This window comes from Lepidochelys kempii, chromosome 5 (assembly GCF_965140285.1).
Source record: "Lepidochelys kempii isolate rLepKem1 chromosome 5, rLepKem1.hap1, whole genome shotgun sequence".
NCBI classification, from domain to species: domain Eukaryota; kingdom Metazoa; phylum Chordata; order Testudines; family Cheloniidae; genus Lepidochelys; species Lepidochelys kempii.
In genome coordinates, this window is record NC_136384.1 from 21,704,203 (window position 1) to 21,720,125 (window position 15,923).

A 15,923-nucleotide genomic window follows, 5' to 3' on the forward strand; every position below is an offset into this window, starting at 1 on the left:
TTATAAAATGCTTTAGAATACCTGGAATAAAGGAGTTATAAAGGTGTGTATTATTTATATTATTGTTAACATTATTAGCAATTTTAAATTTTATAATCATTCTTATTGGCGCACATACAATCCAAAAGTTTGGTTCTTACCTTTGGTGCTATTAAGAGAATTTCAGGCCTGGGAATATCAAAATGGTGGATTTTAATACCCAAACTGCATTTTACTCTATTCCCATTTCCTACCTTTCTTCTTTCCTTCTAGCCTTTGAAGTTGTAAAAAGTTACCTTACAAAAGTACGTATCTTTCAAAGCCCTGTCCTAGTAGTGAATTCTGACCAACCTATCTTTCTGAGAACTCTTCATGCCGATTTCATGCCTCTGCCCATATGGACAAAAAGCCTGATTTACGTTAAGTGCACCACTCTCCATTCTGCACTAGTTGGAGCACAAAGAGCACCCATCACAAATATCAGTTTTGTCAGCACACAACTATGTGCTCTCAGGGCCATTTTAAGGGCTTTTTTTTTTTTTTTAACAGTATTTAACTTCCGTTGACGTTCTGTAAAAGAGAGATAAGAATACTTCCTTTCAAAGTCTGTTGAAGTCTTTACTAAGACACTCATTAACATCAGTGGGATTTGGATCAGGAGTTTCCATGCGTTGAAGTGCTTGCAGTCTATTGTCCTGTACTGTTTGTACATCTCAGTTCCTCAATCTTGGTTGGGGCTTCTAGGTGCTATGACAATGCAAATAATTAAAAATAATGTAAAAGACCTTATGAGGACACCTGTGCCTTCCTAATATGACACGTTGGCCCTGAGAATCAATCCTGCTTTTTTCTTTTCTTACCCTTTTTCGGGTGGTGTTTCACCCTTTCTGTTGCTAGTACCAGAAAAAAGAGGATTGTGTAGTAGTTAGAGCAGAAGATTGGGCTCAAATGATATGGTGCTATGAGACACTGGGTCTCAAATTACCCATCTGTAATATGGGGATAATACCCCCTGAGGAGGGGGTTAAGTTTTAATACTCCTAAAGTGTTTTTGGGTCCTCAGGTGAAAGTTGTTGTGTTGGTGCAGAGGATTATTTGCAATATCCATATTTAAAGCAAATCACCGTTGACTAAGACAGCATATTTTTAAACTGCTGGATATTTTTAATTAACATTTTAGGGGTTGCAGTAGTCAGATTGCATGATGTATTCAATTATGCATATTTATAATTTTCTCTCTTTCAGGCTGTTCCCTATTCCAGAGAGTTCAAACAGAAATATGATTACTTCAGGAAGAAGTTAAAGAAACCGGTAAGTAATTGCCTGCCCTGTGTTGGAGCCAATTGCCTTAGGGTAGGAAAACAACAATTGACTGCCCCAAGAATAGATAAGCAGTGCTGCACTCTGTTACTGTACATTCACCAGTTTTCCTTGCTCGTCCTACCACAGCTAGCTGAATATGAACAAATTGACTGAAGCTTTTCTGTATGGATCAAAAACGCTTTCAGTCTCAACCAAAACTGATAACTTGAGCCTCGAGGGCTGGGTTTCATTTATAAATGGACAATTAAAGCAGTGAGGCAACAAAGAAGCAGTAACAACTTAATATCACCTCAGCATTTGCACTAATTGGCATGTGTGAGGACAAGCTCAGATGAAAATCCAAGCCTTGAATGGGCATAAGGACTGAGACTTCCCTCTCACCTCAGAGGTGGTCTGTGCAAGAGCATTGTCGCAGGAAATTGGCAGAGCAGTGGGGAAGTTGGTGTTGCTGCCACTTATGGTATATTGGGTCTGTGAACAAAGAGGACTTCAATCATCAACATCTTTCACCAGCACTAAAAATCGCTTCGTGAAAATAAGAGACGAGCGCTCAGTGCTAACTTGCCTATGGTATTGATTGGCTCAATAATGATTTTAAAGTTTTGGTAGCCATAACCAGATTACAGGGGGTCCTGAGGCATTCTTTTGCTATACATGATATCTCCTTACCTTTGCATCCAAAATCTGTGAGGGCTGCTTCTTTCACTGTATTAAAATGCTGCACTTCTCAGGCACCAAATAGCAATTTTAGCAGCCGTGTTAGTCTGTATTCGCAAAAGAAAAGGAGTACTTGTGGCACCTTAGAGACTAACAAATTTATATGAGCATAAGCTTTCGTGAGCTACAGCTCACTTCTTCGGATGCATTCAGTGGAAAAAATCCGATGAAGTGAACTGTAGCTCACGAAAGCTTATGCTCAAATAAATTTGTTAGTCTCTAAGATGCCACAAGTTCTCCTTTTCTTTTGCAAATAGCAATTGGCTTTCTGCTGCATTAAACAATATAATTGGCAGTAAAAATGTTTGCTTCAAGCCCATCTTAGCAGGAAAACTAGACATTTTTTTCCAATTTCTCTCCTGTCGCTTGTCTGTTCATCCCACCTTATTTTCATTCTGCTTATTCCACACACACATTCTTACTTCTCCTTTGCTTTTTTGCTATTTGTCTTCTTCTGTTGACTAATTTTCTTTAATATGCAGAATAGGATGGAAACCTTTGAGCCATTACAATGGAGCTGGCCCAGACTTATACCTGAAGGTAGTTGAAAATTTCTAGACACAATAGTAGGCTACCGTCTTATAGAGGGGGTGAAGCTCTGGAAAACAGGGTGCTGGAGAAACCTTTGATTCCTTAGCTGGGTTACTCACTGCTCTATGCTGTCATCTTAATACCGCTAGCAATGATGTGTAGGCTATGCATTCAGATCGACATTTCTCCTTTCGTGTAGGCTGATATACCAAACAGATTTGAGATGAAACTACACAGAAATAATATTTTTGAGGAATCCTATAGAAGAATCATGTCTGTGAAGAGGTCTGATGTACTAAAAGCTAGACTCTGGATTGAATTTGAGTCAGAAAAAGGACTTGACTATGGAGGCGTGGCCAGAGAATGGTTCTTCCTGTTGTCTAAGGAGATGTTTAATCCTTATTATGGACTCTTTGAATATTCAGCAACGTAAGTGTCCATTAAAATATTTCCATTGTAAGTGATCCAGATTAGTATTTGGATAGAAAAAAATGTTATGTAGTAGATCCCTTAGATTTTCCTTTGTGATGTACTTTTAAGTTCTTTAACCAAGACCAGTGTAAAATGTCTCTCTCTATACTGTGGTTTGTTACTTATTCCAGGAAACCTTCTGAAATGAAACTGCAGCTCTGATCTATTTGGCAACTTTCATTGTTTTGTAAATGTTCCACATCGTTTTGCAAGGCAACATACTGTAGGCATTTGTGCGACTAGCTAGCAGTAGTGAAAGGAATGGTACAAGAGAAGGGACTCATTTTATGTCACTCCCAATACAATGCATGGTTGTTGCTCATTTCAAATTCTGGGGTTTGGGTTGAAATTCAGCTCTCGTGGGCCAGCTTCTCGTTTACACTAACGACCCTTTACACAACTCTGGCACTATAAACGGGCCTTAAAGTGGGAGTGAATTACATTTACACTCATTGTAAGGCCCGTTTATGTTGCCAGATCAGTGTAAATGAGAAGCTGTCCCTTGTGCTCAAAGTGCCTTTATGTAATGTCATGTTATGTACTTAACTACTAATACAGTGGTTAAAGATTGATTTGTTTATTGCAGGCAGTGCTTTCTGTGTTTGGTGTCAATATCGAGTTCACTACTTTTTTCCAATAAAAGTGTTGAGTAGGCTGTAAAGGAGATGAACTGTATAAACAAGAAATTCCTTATTCTGTGTATCAGCTTCTCTTTTCTTTTCTTTTTAAACAATTGCACAACTTGCAAAGGAGCGTTCTATTTTTGTGTATAAGAAGCACAAGGTTGTAAAATATATGACTAGTTCAAAGTGCTGCAGAAACGTTTTTGCCTTTGAAAAGGTCCTTTTCATTCATTGGATATATGCAATAATGCATGAATATTTTAAACAAAAACTATTTAAGTTTTAAATTCAATTTGGCAGAAAAAGAGTAACAAGAAATCCCACTGAAGTGAGAATTGTCATTAAAAACAGGAATGAGAAATCATTACAGATAACATTTTTAACCTATGCTGCTAGGAAGCTTATTTTTTCCCCCTAACATTGTGGTAATAAAATGAATTTAGAATTCATGCTTGGAAATACTCATATTTCCAAAGTATCACTTACCTATTAGTGTAGTCATTCAGTCCCCCATTGCTGTGTGGATCATATTACTGTTTAACTCTTACAAGATATACAGGCACTCCCCTGTATATCTGTACGCAAGACCCGACTTACGCAAATCCGCACTTACAGAAAAAGTTACATAAGCTAGAAATAGGAGGTGGGTTTTTTTTGTTTTTGTTGGTTTTTTTGCATAATGGTTGGGTATACGTTTCTGACTTACCCAAAATTCGAGTTACGCAATGTGTTCCGGAACTGAACGATTGCGTAAGTTGGGGAGCATTTGTATTCAGTCTGAAGAACATAAACTAGGTAGCATCTATCCATGGTTTTGTGGGTTTTTTAATAAATCCATTGTCGTATTAGCACAATGACTTTATAGCAAATTTGGCAAGTACTGTATTCTTAGTTCTAGTTCTCTCCCAGGCTTAATCATTAGAATCTGTATTGTTCAGAGGTGGAATCAGGGCCAGCTCTAGGTTTTTTTTGCTGCCCCAAGCAAAAAGTTAGCCGCCCCAAGCTCCGAGAGCGCAACCGCCCCTGGAATTGTGCCACCCCACGCACGTGCTTGGTGCCTAGAGCCGGTCCTGGGTGGAATTCTGGCTATGACTCAGGTGCCAGGGAACCTTGCACCCCTGAGGATCTCTTGCATTTCCACCTTCTTTTACATTTCCCTCTCCCTTCACTAGTTTTTTCAAAGGCTTGTCCTCACAGCAACGTTTCCTTCGATGAAGGGGAACTATACAAGGCTCTTTTCTGAGCCAGTCAGGGTATGTCTACGCTGCAGTGTAAACCCAGGGTTAGTGGGACTCAAATCAGTTGACCCATGATAGGAAATCCTGGGCTTCAGCATCTATGTTGTATTTTAACCATATTTTAAGACTTTTCTCACCCGTGCTTGAACCTAGGGCTCTGGGAACCACACTGCAGTGCACAGACCTGAGTCAAAGGAACCATATCCCAGAGTCCCTACTCTTCCCCCACACACACACACCGAAATATGGCTGCCATAGCCCTAGGACTGTGGTGCACTGTGGGAAATCTTTACTGCTCAACATGCAGGAAGCAGCTTGCTTTGCAAAAGGCTTGATCGATTTGCAGAACAGGAGGCTCTCTGATAATGTGCTTGCAGATCGGTGATCAGAAGAATTGGCTTCTGTTTTTAATAGTGTGGATTTCAGATTGTTCAGAAAGAGAGGACAAAGGAAATTGTCCCATGGAATTGAGATACTTCCAGCTGACTCCTAGAACCCAAGTCAAGCGAGGCCGCATCTACACTGCAAAGCAATAGAGCTCAGAACCAGGTCGTGGCTTAACTTGAGCTCAGACCCTCAGCCCTGCAGGGTCCTGGGACCCTGGGTCCAGGTCCTGGGACCGTGGATCCAAGCCCTGGGTTAGCATAATAATAGTGTAGACACAAGGGGGGTTAGGCTTGAGCCCAGGCTTAAGCACGGGCTTACATTGCGGTGTAGTCATACCCTCAGTGCTATTCAATGTGCCCACAAGAGGACACTCCTAGAGATAGTCATATTAAGTGCTCTCGGGTAAAAGCCTGGTTCTGTTGAAGTCAATGGGAGTTTTGCCATTGACTTCAATAGAGCCAGGCTTTCACCCTGTCTTCCCCAGGGGCCGGGTGTAATATTTTTACTTTTGTCAGCCAGAGAGTTCAGGACTCACATTGTGAACAGCCATGTGGCAACGGTCATGTGATCATTGTGTTTATCGTAGCAATGTATTATTTTCTGTTCATGTGTCATCATTTTACAGCTCTCCTCTTATTTGTCCTTGTGCCCTTCTTTTCCCCCAGCATACAGACTGGGTGAAAGAACATTCTCACTTCATTCTCGAGGTTGCTGTGGTGCCAATGGCCCATCTCGATGTTAAGATTTTTTTTAAACAATTAGACATTTATATGAATAAGAATAGTATTGGCTGTTAGGTTTAGCGACAGGAATGATAAAATCACAGCAGCAGCAGCAGTCCTTGCGCTGCATGGCATAACCTGATCACTCGCTCAGGTCATGTCTTAGACTATAAACCCTTCAGAACAAGGACTATGTCCTTTTCTGTGTTTGTACATGCCTCAGTTTGGTCATCTGGTGAAGGCTATAGAGGTATTACATATTTAAGAAAAATAACATTTTTCCTGTGGTGAAGTGGTGCACGGTGGAGAATAGGGTGTAATGCCATTCTCACCTATCCTGCATTCACCACACTTGGAGACAGGTATCACACAAGTGGCAATGTCAGTCACTTCTGGTATGGTGATTCTTACATTCCTAACAATACAGTTTTGACTCCCTCACCCCAGTAAGCAATCTGTAAAATGCAGCAGCTAAGGCACACAAAGACAAATTTAAATACTGACCTACTTGACTGCAGAAATAGAAAATAGATGGCCCAAAGTCAAATTGCTTATTAATGTATCTGAAGTCAACTACTTGATTATTTAAACAGTTTTTTTTTTCTCTTCAAAAAAAAAAGGGACAACTATACCCTTCAGATTAATCCCAATTCAGGTCTTTGTAATGAAGATCATCTGTCCTATTTCACATTTATTGGACGAGTTGCTGGCCTGGCAGTGTTTCATGGGAAGCTATTAGATGGTGAGTTTAAAAAAAAATAATAAATGTTGTTATGGCATGTGTCATTTTTATTGACTTTTACTCCTGTGAGCCCTTGCAGAGCCAGCATAGCTAAAGGAGAGTGAGCTGCATTCTGTTCCTGTTAGCGCATCACCTACAGAATTGCTTCCTATGTTCAAATCAGCCACAGCTGAGGGCTGTGAGGTTGCACAAGTGGCAGTGAGGATATAATTTGATCTGTAGAATCTTTTATTACTGGTGTGGTGTGAGAGAGAAATATTCCAGGTTGACCTTGGGATCCTGAAATAAGCATGCAATTATAAAGATGACTCTTTCTAAACTGAGTCCATTTTATCTGGAGTCACTAAGGCACAATAAACCATGCAACTTCACAATGTCTTTTTTACAGTCACTTTGCAGAGCAGAATGGCACCTCATAAATTGGGAGCTCAACCCTTGGACCTAAATTCTCCAGACTTTTTTATCTCTTTTACATTGTAGCTCCATTGATAGTTACACTGCCATAAATCTGTTGCCATGGAGTGGAGAACTGGTCCTCTGTGCTTACAGAAAAGATGGGAAAGTCGTGTTGACTTAAGCAGTTGTATCTGTGTTAACAGAGGGCAATTTCTTTGCCATTGGCAAGCTAAAGCAATACGATGCTTTTTTAAACCGGAACAAATCTATTCTATGCCTTGACCTATGGTGGGTAGAGCAGGATAGTGGAGGTTACGCTCTCTTTCCTCCGCTGCCTGAATGATTTTATCCTCTAACAATTTAATAATTGGAATTGCCGCAAGCTACATCATAACCTTGAGGCAATACATAATACTAAAATATGGGTTTTCTGTGCAGCTGCTGCAGCTGGAGTGCTATTTCAACTCATTTTCTCCCAAGGACTCTGTCAGAATGACAGTGGATGTGGATGCTGGGTGGATTGTTGTGGAAGGCTAGGGATAGTGATCAGTTTTAATGACAACAGTAACACAGGACACTTCCAAGGGACTGTTGTAATGAGTGGCTGTGGTTAATGAACGGCCCCCTGGCTTCACTTCAGGATGTCATCTCTCTTAGCTGATTGTTAATCCCCAAGAAATGACCTATGCTTGTACTGTTACTACTAGGATATATTACACTGCAGTGGCTGCTGATTATAATTTTTTGTTTTACATTTGCTAATCTGATATCAATGTGGTATTTTTTTCTTTTCTAATTCTCTCCGTATTCTTTCCTTGGGACATTGAAAGGTGTGAAAGAGTGCTGGTTTTAGCAGTGTTATTATTTGCTGAGTCAATCTATTTACTTGTGCCTCTTCGGGTTGTTTTTTTCAGGCTTCTTCATCAGGCCTTTTTATAAGATGATGCTAGGGAAACAAATAACACTGAAAGACATGGAGTCAGTGGTAAGTGAACACTTAAAACTTATTAGTGTTGAGTGACACGGTGGGCAAGGTAATATCTGTTATTGGATCAACTTCTGTTGGTGAGAGATACAAGCTTTTGTACTCCACAGAGCTCTTCTTCAGGTCTGGCTCTTGGAGCTCAAAAGTTTGTCTCTTTCACCAACAGAAACTGGTCTAATAAAATATATTACCTCATCCACCTTCTCGCTCTCATATTCTGGGGCAAAACGGCTACAACAACACTGCAAATAACTTCTTAGTGTTGTCAATTACATGAGTTTCTTCTCTGGGGAAATTGTAAAAGCTAATACTTCTAATAAACTACATGGTGGCAAACACAAGTTAGAGCGGTGAGAACTTGGGGAACATTTCTTATTTTTTAATAGATGTACTTTTGTGTCTGCCAAGATAGTGATTTTAGGCGTAATCCATTAAAATTATGGGGAAAAATAGGGGTCAATTAGAAAAACAACTTGAGGTGCTTTTTTGTTTTCTTATTTATGCTGTAGACTTTCTGCTTCCTCCTTTCCCTTCCCAAACTAAGTAGACCAATGGGCAGGCATATAGAATCATAGAAATGTAAGGCTGAAAGGGACCTTGAGAGGCCATCAAGTCCAGTCTCCTGTGATGAGGCCAGACCAAATAAAGCTAGACCAGCCCTGACAGGTTTTAGTCCCACCTGTTCTGAAAAACCTCCAGTGATGGGGATTCCACAGCCTCCTTTGGCAGCCTGTTCTACAGCTTAACTACTCTTATAGTTAGAAAGATTTTCCTAATATCTCATCTATATCTCCCTTGCTTCAGATTAAGTCCATTACTTCTTGACCTAGCTTCAGTGGACATGGAGGGCAATTGGTCACCATCCTCTTAACGTATTTGAAGACTGTTATCAGGTTTCTCCTCAGATGTCTTTTTTCAAGATGAAACTTGCTCAGTTTTTGTTATCCTTTCCTCATAGGTCCTGTTCCCTAAGCCTTTTTATCATTTTTGTTGTTCTTTCTGGGCTCTAGGCAGTTTAAACACATCTTTCGTAAAGAGTGGCATCAGGAATTCGACACAATGCTCTAGCTGAGGCCTAACCCAGGACAGTTACCTCTGTGACTAGAGCAGGACAATTATCTCTGTGACTTACATTTTTACTGAGGGAATTCTGCACCAAAAGAACAAAAATTCTGAAAAATTTTGCACAATGTCAATAAATGTCTAGCATGGCAGTGGGGAGCACAGGCCGCAGAGGTGGGAGATCACTCTGCAAGTCCCCCCACCCTAGACACAGACCCTATCTGCCCTCTCCCACTTCCTGCCCCCTGACTGCCCCCCTCAAAACACCCGACCCATCCAATCCCCCTTGCTCCTTGTCCCCTGACTGCCCCAACCCCTATACACACCCCTGCCCTCTGACAGGCCCCCCCGGGACTCCCATGCCTATCCAACCACTCCCTGTCCCCTGACTGCCCCCCAGGTCTCCCTGCCCCTTACCCAATTCCCCCCCCCCACCCCTTACCATGGGATGGGGTTCAAGGTCTTGATAATCCCCCTGGATCATTTCTGTTAGCAGATGTAAAACCGATGCTGCCTGACTAGTTCTTAGTTCTACAACAACTCTTCTTGGTCTTCTCAACAGTTTGTTCCATGGTAGAGGAGCAAGATGCAGTTGATCTTTGTTGGTGTCTAGAGTGTCACGGGTATTTTTCGATCAGTGACACATGACCGTGAATGCACTGCTTTAAAAATGCCGTTCAGCTGCTTGATCTGTGCTCCTCCTCCTCCCACTGTCTTTGTCATGCTCACTGGAGTTTGCTTGTCACTTGTTCAGTCCAATGAACAAACCCTGTTCTGATCGGATTCTGAGTTAATAACAAACTTTTCACTTACTTTTTTTGCCTCTTGTAATTGGAAACCTTAATTTTTGATCACCTTTGCAGGTGCCGTTTTCACTATTCTTTTTGTTTTGTTCTTTCTCTCCTGTTGGCTCATTCTTTCATTGTAAATCTAGGAGAAGTTGAGGATATGAACCATCCAGGGAAACAGTAGGCATCTAGTAGTTGATGGATTTTTTCAGCTTAATAAAGCAACTTAATAAATTGGTATCAGCTTTGCCTTGGAATGAAATGATACTACTGGGCTATTACAGACCATTTTTATTTGATTTATTTTTGTATAAATAACACAGTCATGAGTGTGAACATAGAAAATATAGTATTCAGGAATAATGTAAATTAATAATGCAAACTATCTGATTTCCACTTTGTTATAGCTGTACCAAAATGAAAAGGAAGACTGTACAATCAGATAAGAAATGTGAGAGATTGCAGTCCATTTTAATTATTTCTAGAGCTCTAATTTCAGTTTATTGGTTTTTATATTTATAGCCTATAGCATGTAATGTCAAGTAAACAATAATGTACGCATTTTCAAAGAGTGCTTAATCGTAACCTGGTCTGTTACTACAGGATAGTGAATATTATAACTCTTTGAAATGGATCCTGGAAAATGACCCTACGGAGCTGGATCTCATGTTTTGCATAGATGAGGAAAACTTTGGACAGGTATGTATCAGTTACTAAAAAAGAAAACAAAGATTTCAAACTTACCTTTCCTTCTTCTTTACTTGTCAGTTACTGCCAAACATTCACTAATACTGGGCAGTATTTGTGGTTTGGGAACTCAATCAGAACTTTCAAGTGTTAATGGTTAGTGCTGCCAACTGCCACGCAGGCTTCCGATCCTGGACTCCTTTCTCCAGGGGTCAGCTGAGACTATGGGAAAGTTCCATAAGTAAGTCCATTCAGGCCCAGTGGCCAGGAGGGCACTAAATAGCAGTCCTCTCATACAAACTGTATGGGAAGAATTGGTGTACACAAGCTCTTCTCCAACACTGTGCTAGAAAAGTTCCTCAGCTTTTGTTCTGGAGGGACCACTTCTGGAGTGAAAGAGTAGGTGTCTTGATGCCCTATGCAGACTTTGGGCTCTGTGATCAGACTGCCAATTAAGGTGCCAAGTGAAGATGGCGTTTGTTTTTACTGTATACACACTATTGAAAATGAACTAGATCAAGAACAACCAACTTATTCTTGGGGGAGCTGGTAGCAAATGCTATTTTTACATTGCCTAACATTCTCCATTATAAAAGATTCTTGTGACATTCGTTTTAGAAGCTCTTCCACCACCTATATTTGCAGCAGGCCTTTGATATTCGCAGGGGGACCCACCCTGAGGCTACCAAAGTGCCATTTCTTTGTCCCATGAAATTCCGTTAAGCCTTTGCTGAGAAACTGTTAAAAATCACTATTTTCTGTCTCTCACTTACATTTGTCAGGAAAACTCTGGCAGCCTGCCAAAGTAACTAAACACCACAAATGTTCTAAGGTAGTGGTTCCCAAAGTTTTCGGAAGTGCTCTCCTCCCTCCCCCCTCCTGGAGTTTGGGGGGGGGTATGGACAGGGGTAATGGGGCCGAGGCTGGGGCCACAGCTGTGGGAGGTTCTGGGGTTGGGTCTGGGAACGAAGCTACAGCCAGGGGTGAATGACGGCTAGCACTGGGAGTGGAGCCGCAGCCGGGGCTGGGAACGGAGCCGCGGCTAGGCCACAGAGTGGGCCAGCAGCCAGGGCTGCAGCCGGGTGTTGAGCTGTGGCTGGGGGCAGAGCGGGGCTGGTCAGTGCTCCCTCCCTGCCCCCCATGGGGGCTGGCCCAGGCCCCGCTATCCCACCCCCTTAAATGTTCCACCACTGCCAAGGCAGCACAGGCTACTTGGGAGTGCCTGGAAGCTAACAGAATAGTTGTGGCAAGGAAAGGAACTAGGCTGGATTCCCTTCCCCCACACTCAGCACACTGCCTTAGTGGCACAAGATGCCTGCTGGGGGCAGTACATGGAGCAGGAACTGGATCAGGCTTCCGCACTCCCTCCACAAGTCTCCCCCACGCACACTTAGACTAGTATCTGGCCCCATCAGTCCATTCCCTCCTCCCCTTCCACTTGGGGCACCACAAAGGCCAGAGCTCCCACATTTCCCAGAGGGGTGCAGAGGGCTAGAGAGAGACTCAGGCCAGGGTCCTCCCAGCTACCCCCTGCATCCCATATAGCCTCTGGGAGAGCCACATAGGGCAGGAACTTCCTCAACTCCTGGGTGGTGGGGGAAGAGAGATACAGGCCAGGTTGGGCATCCATTTCTTTTCTTTCTCCCCCACCCCCTGCTGTTTTCCCCATCTGACTACCTCCAGTCCCACCGTCTGGCCAGCAGTCCATCTCTCTTTGGTGCCTCTCCTGGGGCCAGCCAGTATCCATGTCATTTGGGAGTGGTGGAGAGGTGGTGTTGCCTGATTTGTCGCATCACCTCCTTTCTGCAATGGTAGAATTGAAAACATTCCCCTTCCTTCTGGTCTACTACTTTCCCTCTCAACTTTGAGACTGGTAGACTCCCCACATTAATGCAGAGAAATCCCACAAGGAGTAGTGGCACGTACAGGAGTATTTCCAGTCTGACTGCAGTAGACTGGGGTTAGGAATGGTAAACAAGGAATTTCAAAAGGAAGGATACTTCTTGCTTCCCCCAAAAGGTATAAATGGAAGCAGGTCATTGGTAAGGGAGTATGGGACCTGTTATGGGACTGAGGAATCACAGCTCAGCCAGAGACTAATGAAACTCACAACTAGGCAAAATGCTGACAGCTCCTTTTGCTGCAAAAGCCTTTAGAAGGTAGCATGTTGTGTTGTCATGTGTTAGATGACAACACAACAGCCCAAATTTTCTCCAATAGTTGATTTCACTGTATCGCACCGAAGTGCTCTGAGGAACTAGCTCCCTGAGAATCTCCTTGTGTAAGTGACTGGATGAAATCCTTAAGGAAGTTGTGTATACCAGAGCGGGAGACATCTTTGCTTCCTGAATTTGCTATTGTCCTTGATGTTTTTGTTCTGTATACATAGACCAAAAATATGCAAGAAGTGAAGAACAGTAATAGAATTTCAAACATCTGTTCTTTCTCCTTTAATGAACAACAGGGGGAGGATTTTGATAGTTCTTACAAACAAGGCAGGAAATCCATGGGGTGGCTATTATAAATATGTGAAGTGCTGGGGAGCCTCCTTTCAAGAACATAAAATGAAAGGACACTGTGCTACATTCAGAACCCATAATGGCTCTGAGATTGTTTCTTATTGTCTAAATGCAATGTAGCTTCTGGTGATGGGAACAAAACAGCAACAAAATCCTGCCTCTTCCTGGATGCCATACAGGACAAGGAGTAATGGTCTCAAGTTGCAGTGGGGGAGGTTTAGGTTGGATATTAGAAAAAACTTTTTCACTAGGATGGTGGTGAAACACTGGAATGCGTTGCCTAGGGAGGTGGTGGAATCTCCTTCCTTAGAAGTTTTTAAGGTCAGGCTTGACAAAGCCCTGGCTGGGATGATTTAATTGGGGATAGGTCCTGCTTTTGAGCAGGGGGTTGGACTAGATGACCTCCTGAGGTCCCTTCCAACCCGATATTCTATGATTTTATGATTTGTGTCTGGGATCTGAATAGCTTTATCCCCTTTGACCAGGAGGCTAAAGCTGTTCTTTTATTTGTGATTTTCTTTTGTTGTCTTCTCTGACCTTCAGGTATTGCATAGCTGGGAGTCTCTGTGCTCTGCGTGTGTGTCCGTCCCATGTTGGTGATAGTTTTTATCAAATCTCTCTTTTCTCAGCACCATTTTACTAGATACTTAGTTTATTGTGTCCCCAGTTACTGGCGACTTCTGAAATGAAGATGCTGAGAGTGAAGTACAAGGTTGTACCTAACATGAGCTAGATTCACTTCATGGGTTCCACCAGTAGAACTAGATTTCAGGATGTGGCAGTAGAAATTGCCAGGAGCAGAACAGCAGCTTAAAGTCAACCAGTGCCTTTCATCCTTTGTCTCCCTTAAGATGAATCCTAGACCAAATTTCAGAGTAGCAGCCGTGTTAGTCTGTATCCACAAAAAGAAAAGGAGGACTTGTGGCACCTTAAAGGCTAACAAATTTATTTGAGCATAAGCTTTCGTGAGCTACAGCTCACTTCATCGGATGCATTCAGTGGAAAATACAGTGGGGAGATTTATGTACATAGAGAACATGAAACAATGTTACCATACACACTGTAAGGGGAAAAGGAGTACTAGTGGCACCTTAGAGACTAACCAATTTATTTGAGCATAAGCATAAGCTGTAGCTCACGAAAGCTTATGCTCAAATAAATTGGTTAGTCTCTAAGGTGCCACTAGTACTCCTTTTCTTTTTGCAAATACAGACTAACAGGACTGCTACTCTGAAAACTGTAAGGAGAGTGATCACTTAAGGTGAGCTATTATCAGCAGGAGAGCTGGGGCGTGGGGGTGGGAACCTTTTGTTGTGATAATCAAGGTGGGCCATTTCCAGCAGTTGACAAGAACCTCTGAGGAACAGTGGGGGGTGGAGGGGGGGGAAATAAACATGGGGAAATAGTTTTACTTTGTGTAATGACCCATGCACTCCCAGTCTCTATTCAAGCCTACGTTAATAGTCTCCAGTTTGCAAATTAATTCCAATTCAGCAGTCTCTTGTTTGGAGTCTGTTTTTGAAGTTTTTTTGTTGGAGAATTGCAACTTTTAGGTCTGTAATCGAGTGACCAGAGAGATTGAAGTGTTCTCCAACTAGTTTTTGAATGTTATAATTCTTGACGTCTGATTTGTGTCCATTTATTCTTTTACATAGAGACTGTCCAGGCCAAATGGACATCCTGCACTGGAGGAGCGAATCAAAGCTCATGTTTGCACTGTAGGTGTACTCACAGATTCTGACTAAATACCTAGAGTCCAGTTCCAGCATAATGTGAACTCGGACTAGTACTTCAGAGGGTTCTCTCAGGGACTTGTTTGGCTGTTCCCATGTGTTAGTCAGGAATCTGGAGACCAGCCTGAAGACATTGTATTCGCTTTCATGACAAATATACTGTTTTTATTTTTTTCCTTTGCAGCTGCTGCTAAGGGACATATGTTGTTTTACAGCTCATCTTGTGCTCAATCTGCCATTCCATTCTTTAATTAAAAGATCCCATTCTCTGGCTTATGCAGTGCTCATCCAGAGTAACTTCTGTTGAACTCTTGTTTGTCAGTTTTATTTTCCTCAGATCATTGTTTGCATCTATTTTAGTTTACTGTAAATTTTGACATTTCTTGTTTTAAAGGATCTACCAATGAGTAAGTGGCAAACAAATACAGTAAATTGCTTTCAGTCTTAATACTTTTTTCCCCATCTAGGTTACTCACTTTCTAGCAGAATTATATAATCATCAGAAACGTTCTTTAGAATTCTGTGCTCATGGTTTTTCTGCTTAACAAAATCTTCTAATCTGCTTCATGGTGGTGCCCTTTTCCAAATCAAAGTTTCTCTGATTATTATGCTGTCTGCTAACTCTTAAAATTCTTCAAAATACTTGTCTAGATCTTGAGATAGCTGTTCCACATTTTGCCAAAACTGTAACGTGTTCATTATCCAAATGATTCTTCATACTCTGACCTAGTGTTCTGATAATGTCCCTCCTGCTAAACAATTCAGTATTAATGAACCACTAAAGGAGATTTCATTTGTAGTGGGCGCCTCAGATCTGCATAGATTCCAGGGGCACCCTCTTGCTCTGGCACCACCTCAAAGGGGAGGCTCCATAGAAAAGAGCATACAGCCTGGACTGTGTTTTTCTCATCTAAGCTCCACAGGGAATGATGTGTGTAACCCACCACTCAGACATCACCCACCAGTCAGACTTCACCCGTTTAGCGACCCCAGCCATGTGAAATAAACCCCCCCATACAG

The 15,923-nt window shown here is 42.1% G+C and overlaps 1 protein-coding gene across 12 annotated transcripts in view; it reads left to right on the top strand.

The window, feature by feature from the left end:
* Positions 1 to 15,923, top strand: part of NEDD4L (NEDD4 like E3 ubiquitin protein ligase) — a 371,283-nt gene that overhangs the window by 337,055 nt on the left and 18,305 nt on the right. For all 12 annotated transcript variants that reach the window (XM_073343628.2, XM_073343623.2, XM_073343622.2 and 9 more), the window contains 5 exons: positions 1,225 to 1,290; positions 2,750 to 2,979; positions 6,612 to 6,733; positions 8,044 to 8,114; positions 10,568 to 10,663. In XM_073343628.2, the coding sequence (XP_073199729.1) occupies positions 1,225 to 1,290; positions 2,750 to 2,979; positions 6,612 to 6,733; positions 8,044 to 8,114; positions 10,568 to 10,663 (585 nt within the window). The remainder of the gene's footprint in view (positions 1 to 1,224; positions 1,291 to 2,749; positions 2,980 to 6,611; positions 6,734 to 8,043; positions 8,115 to 10,567; positions 10,664 to 15,923) is intronic.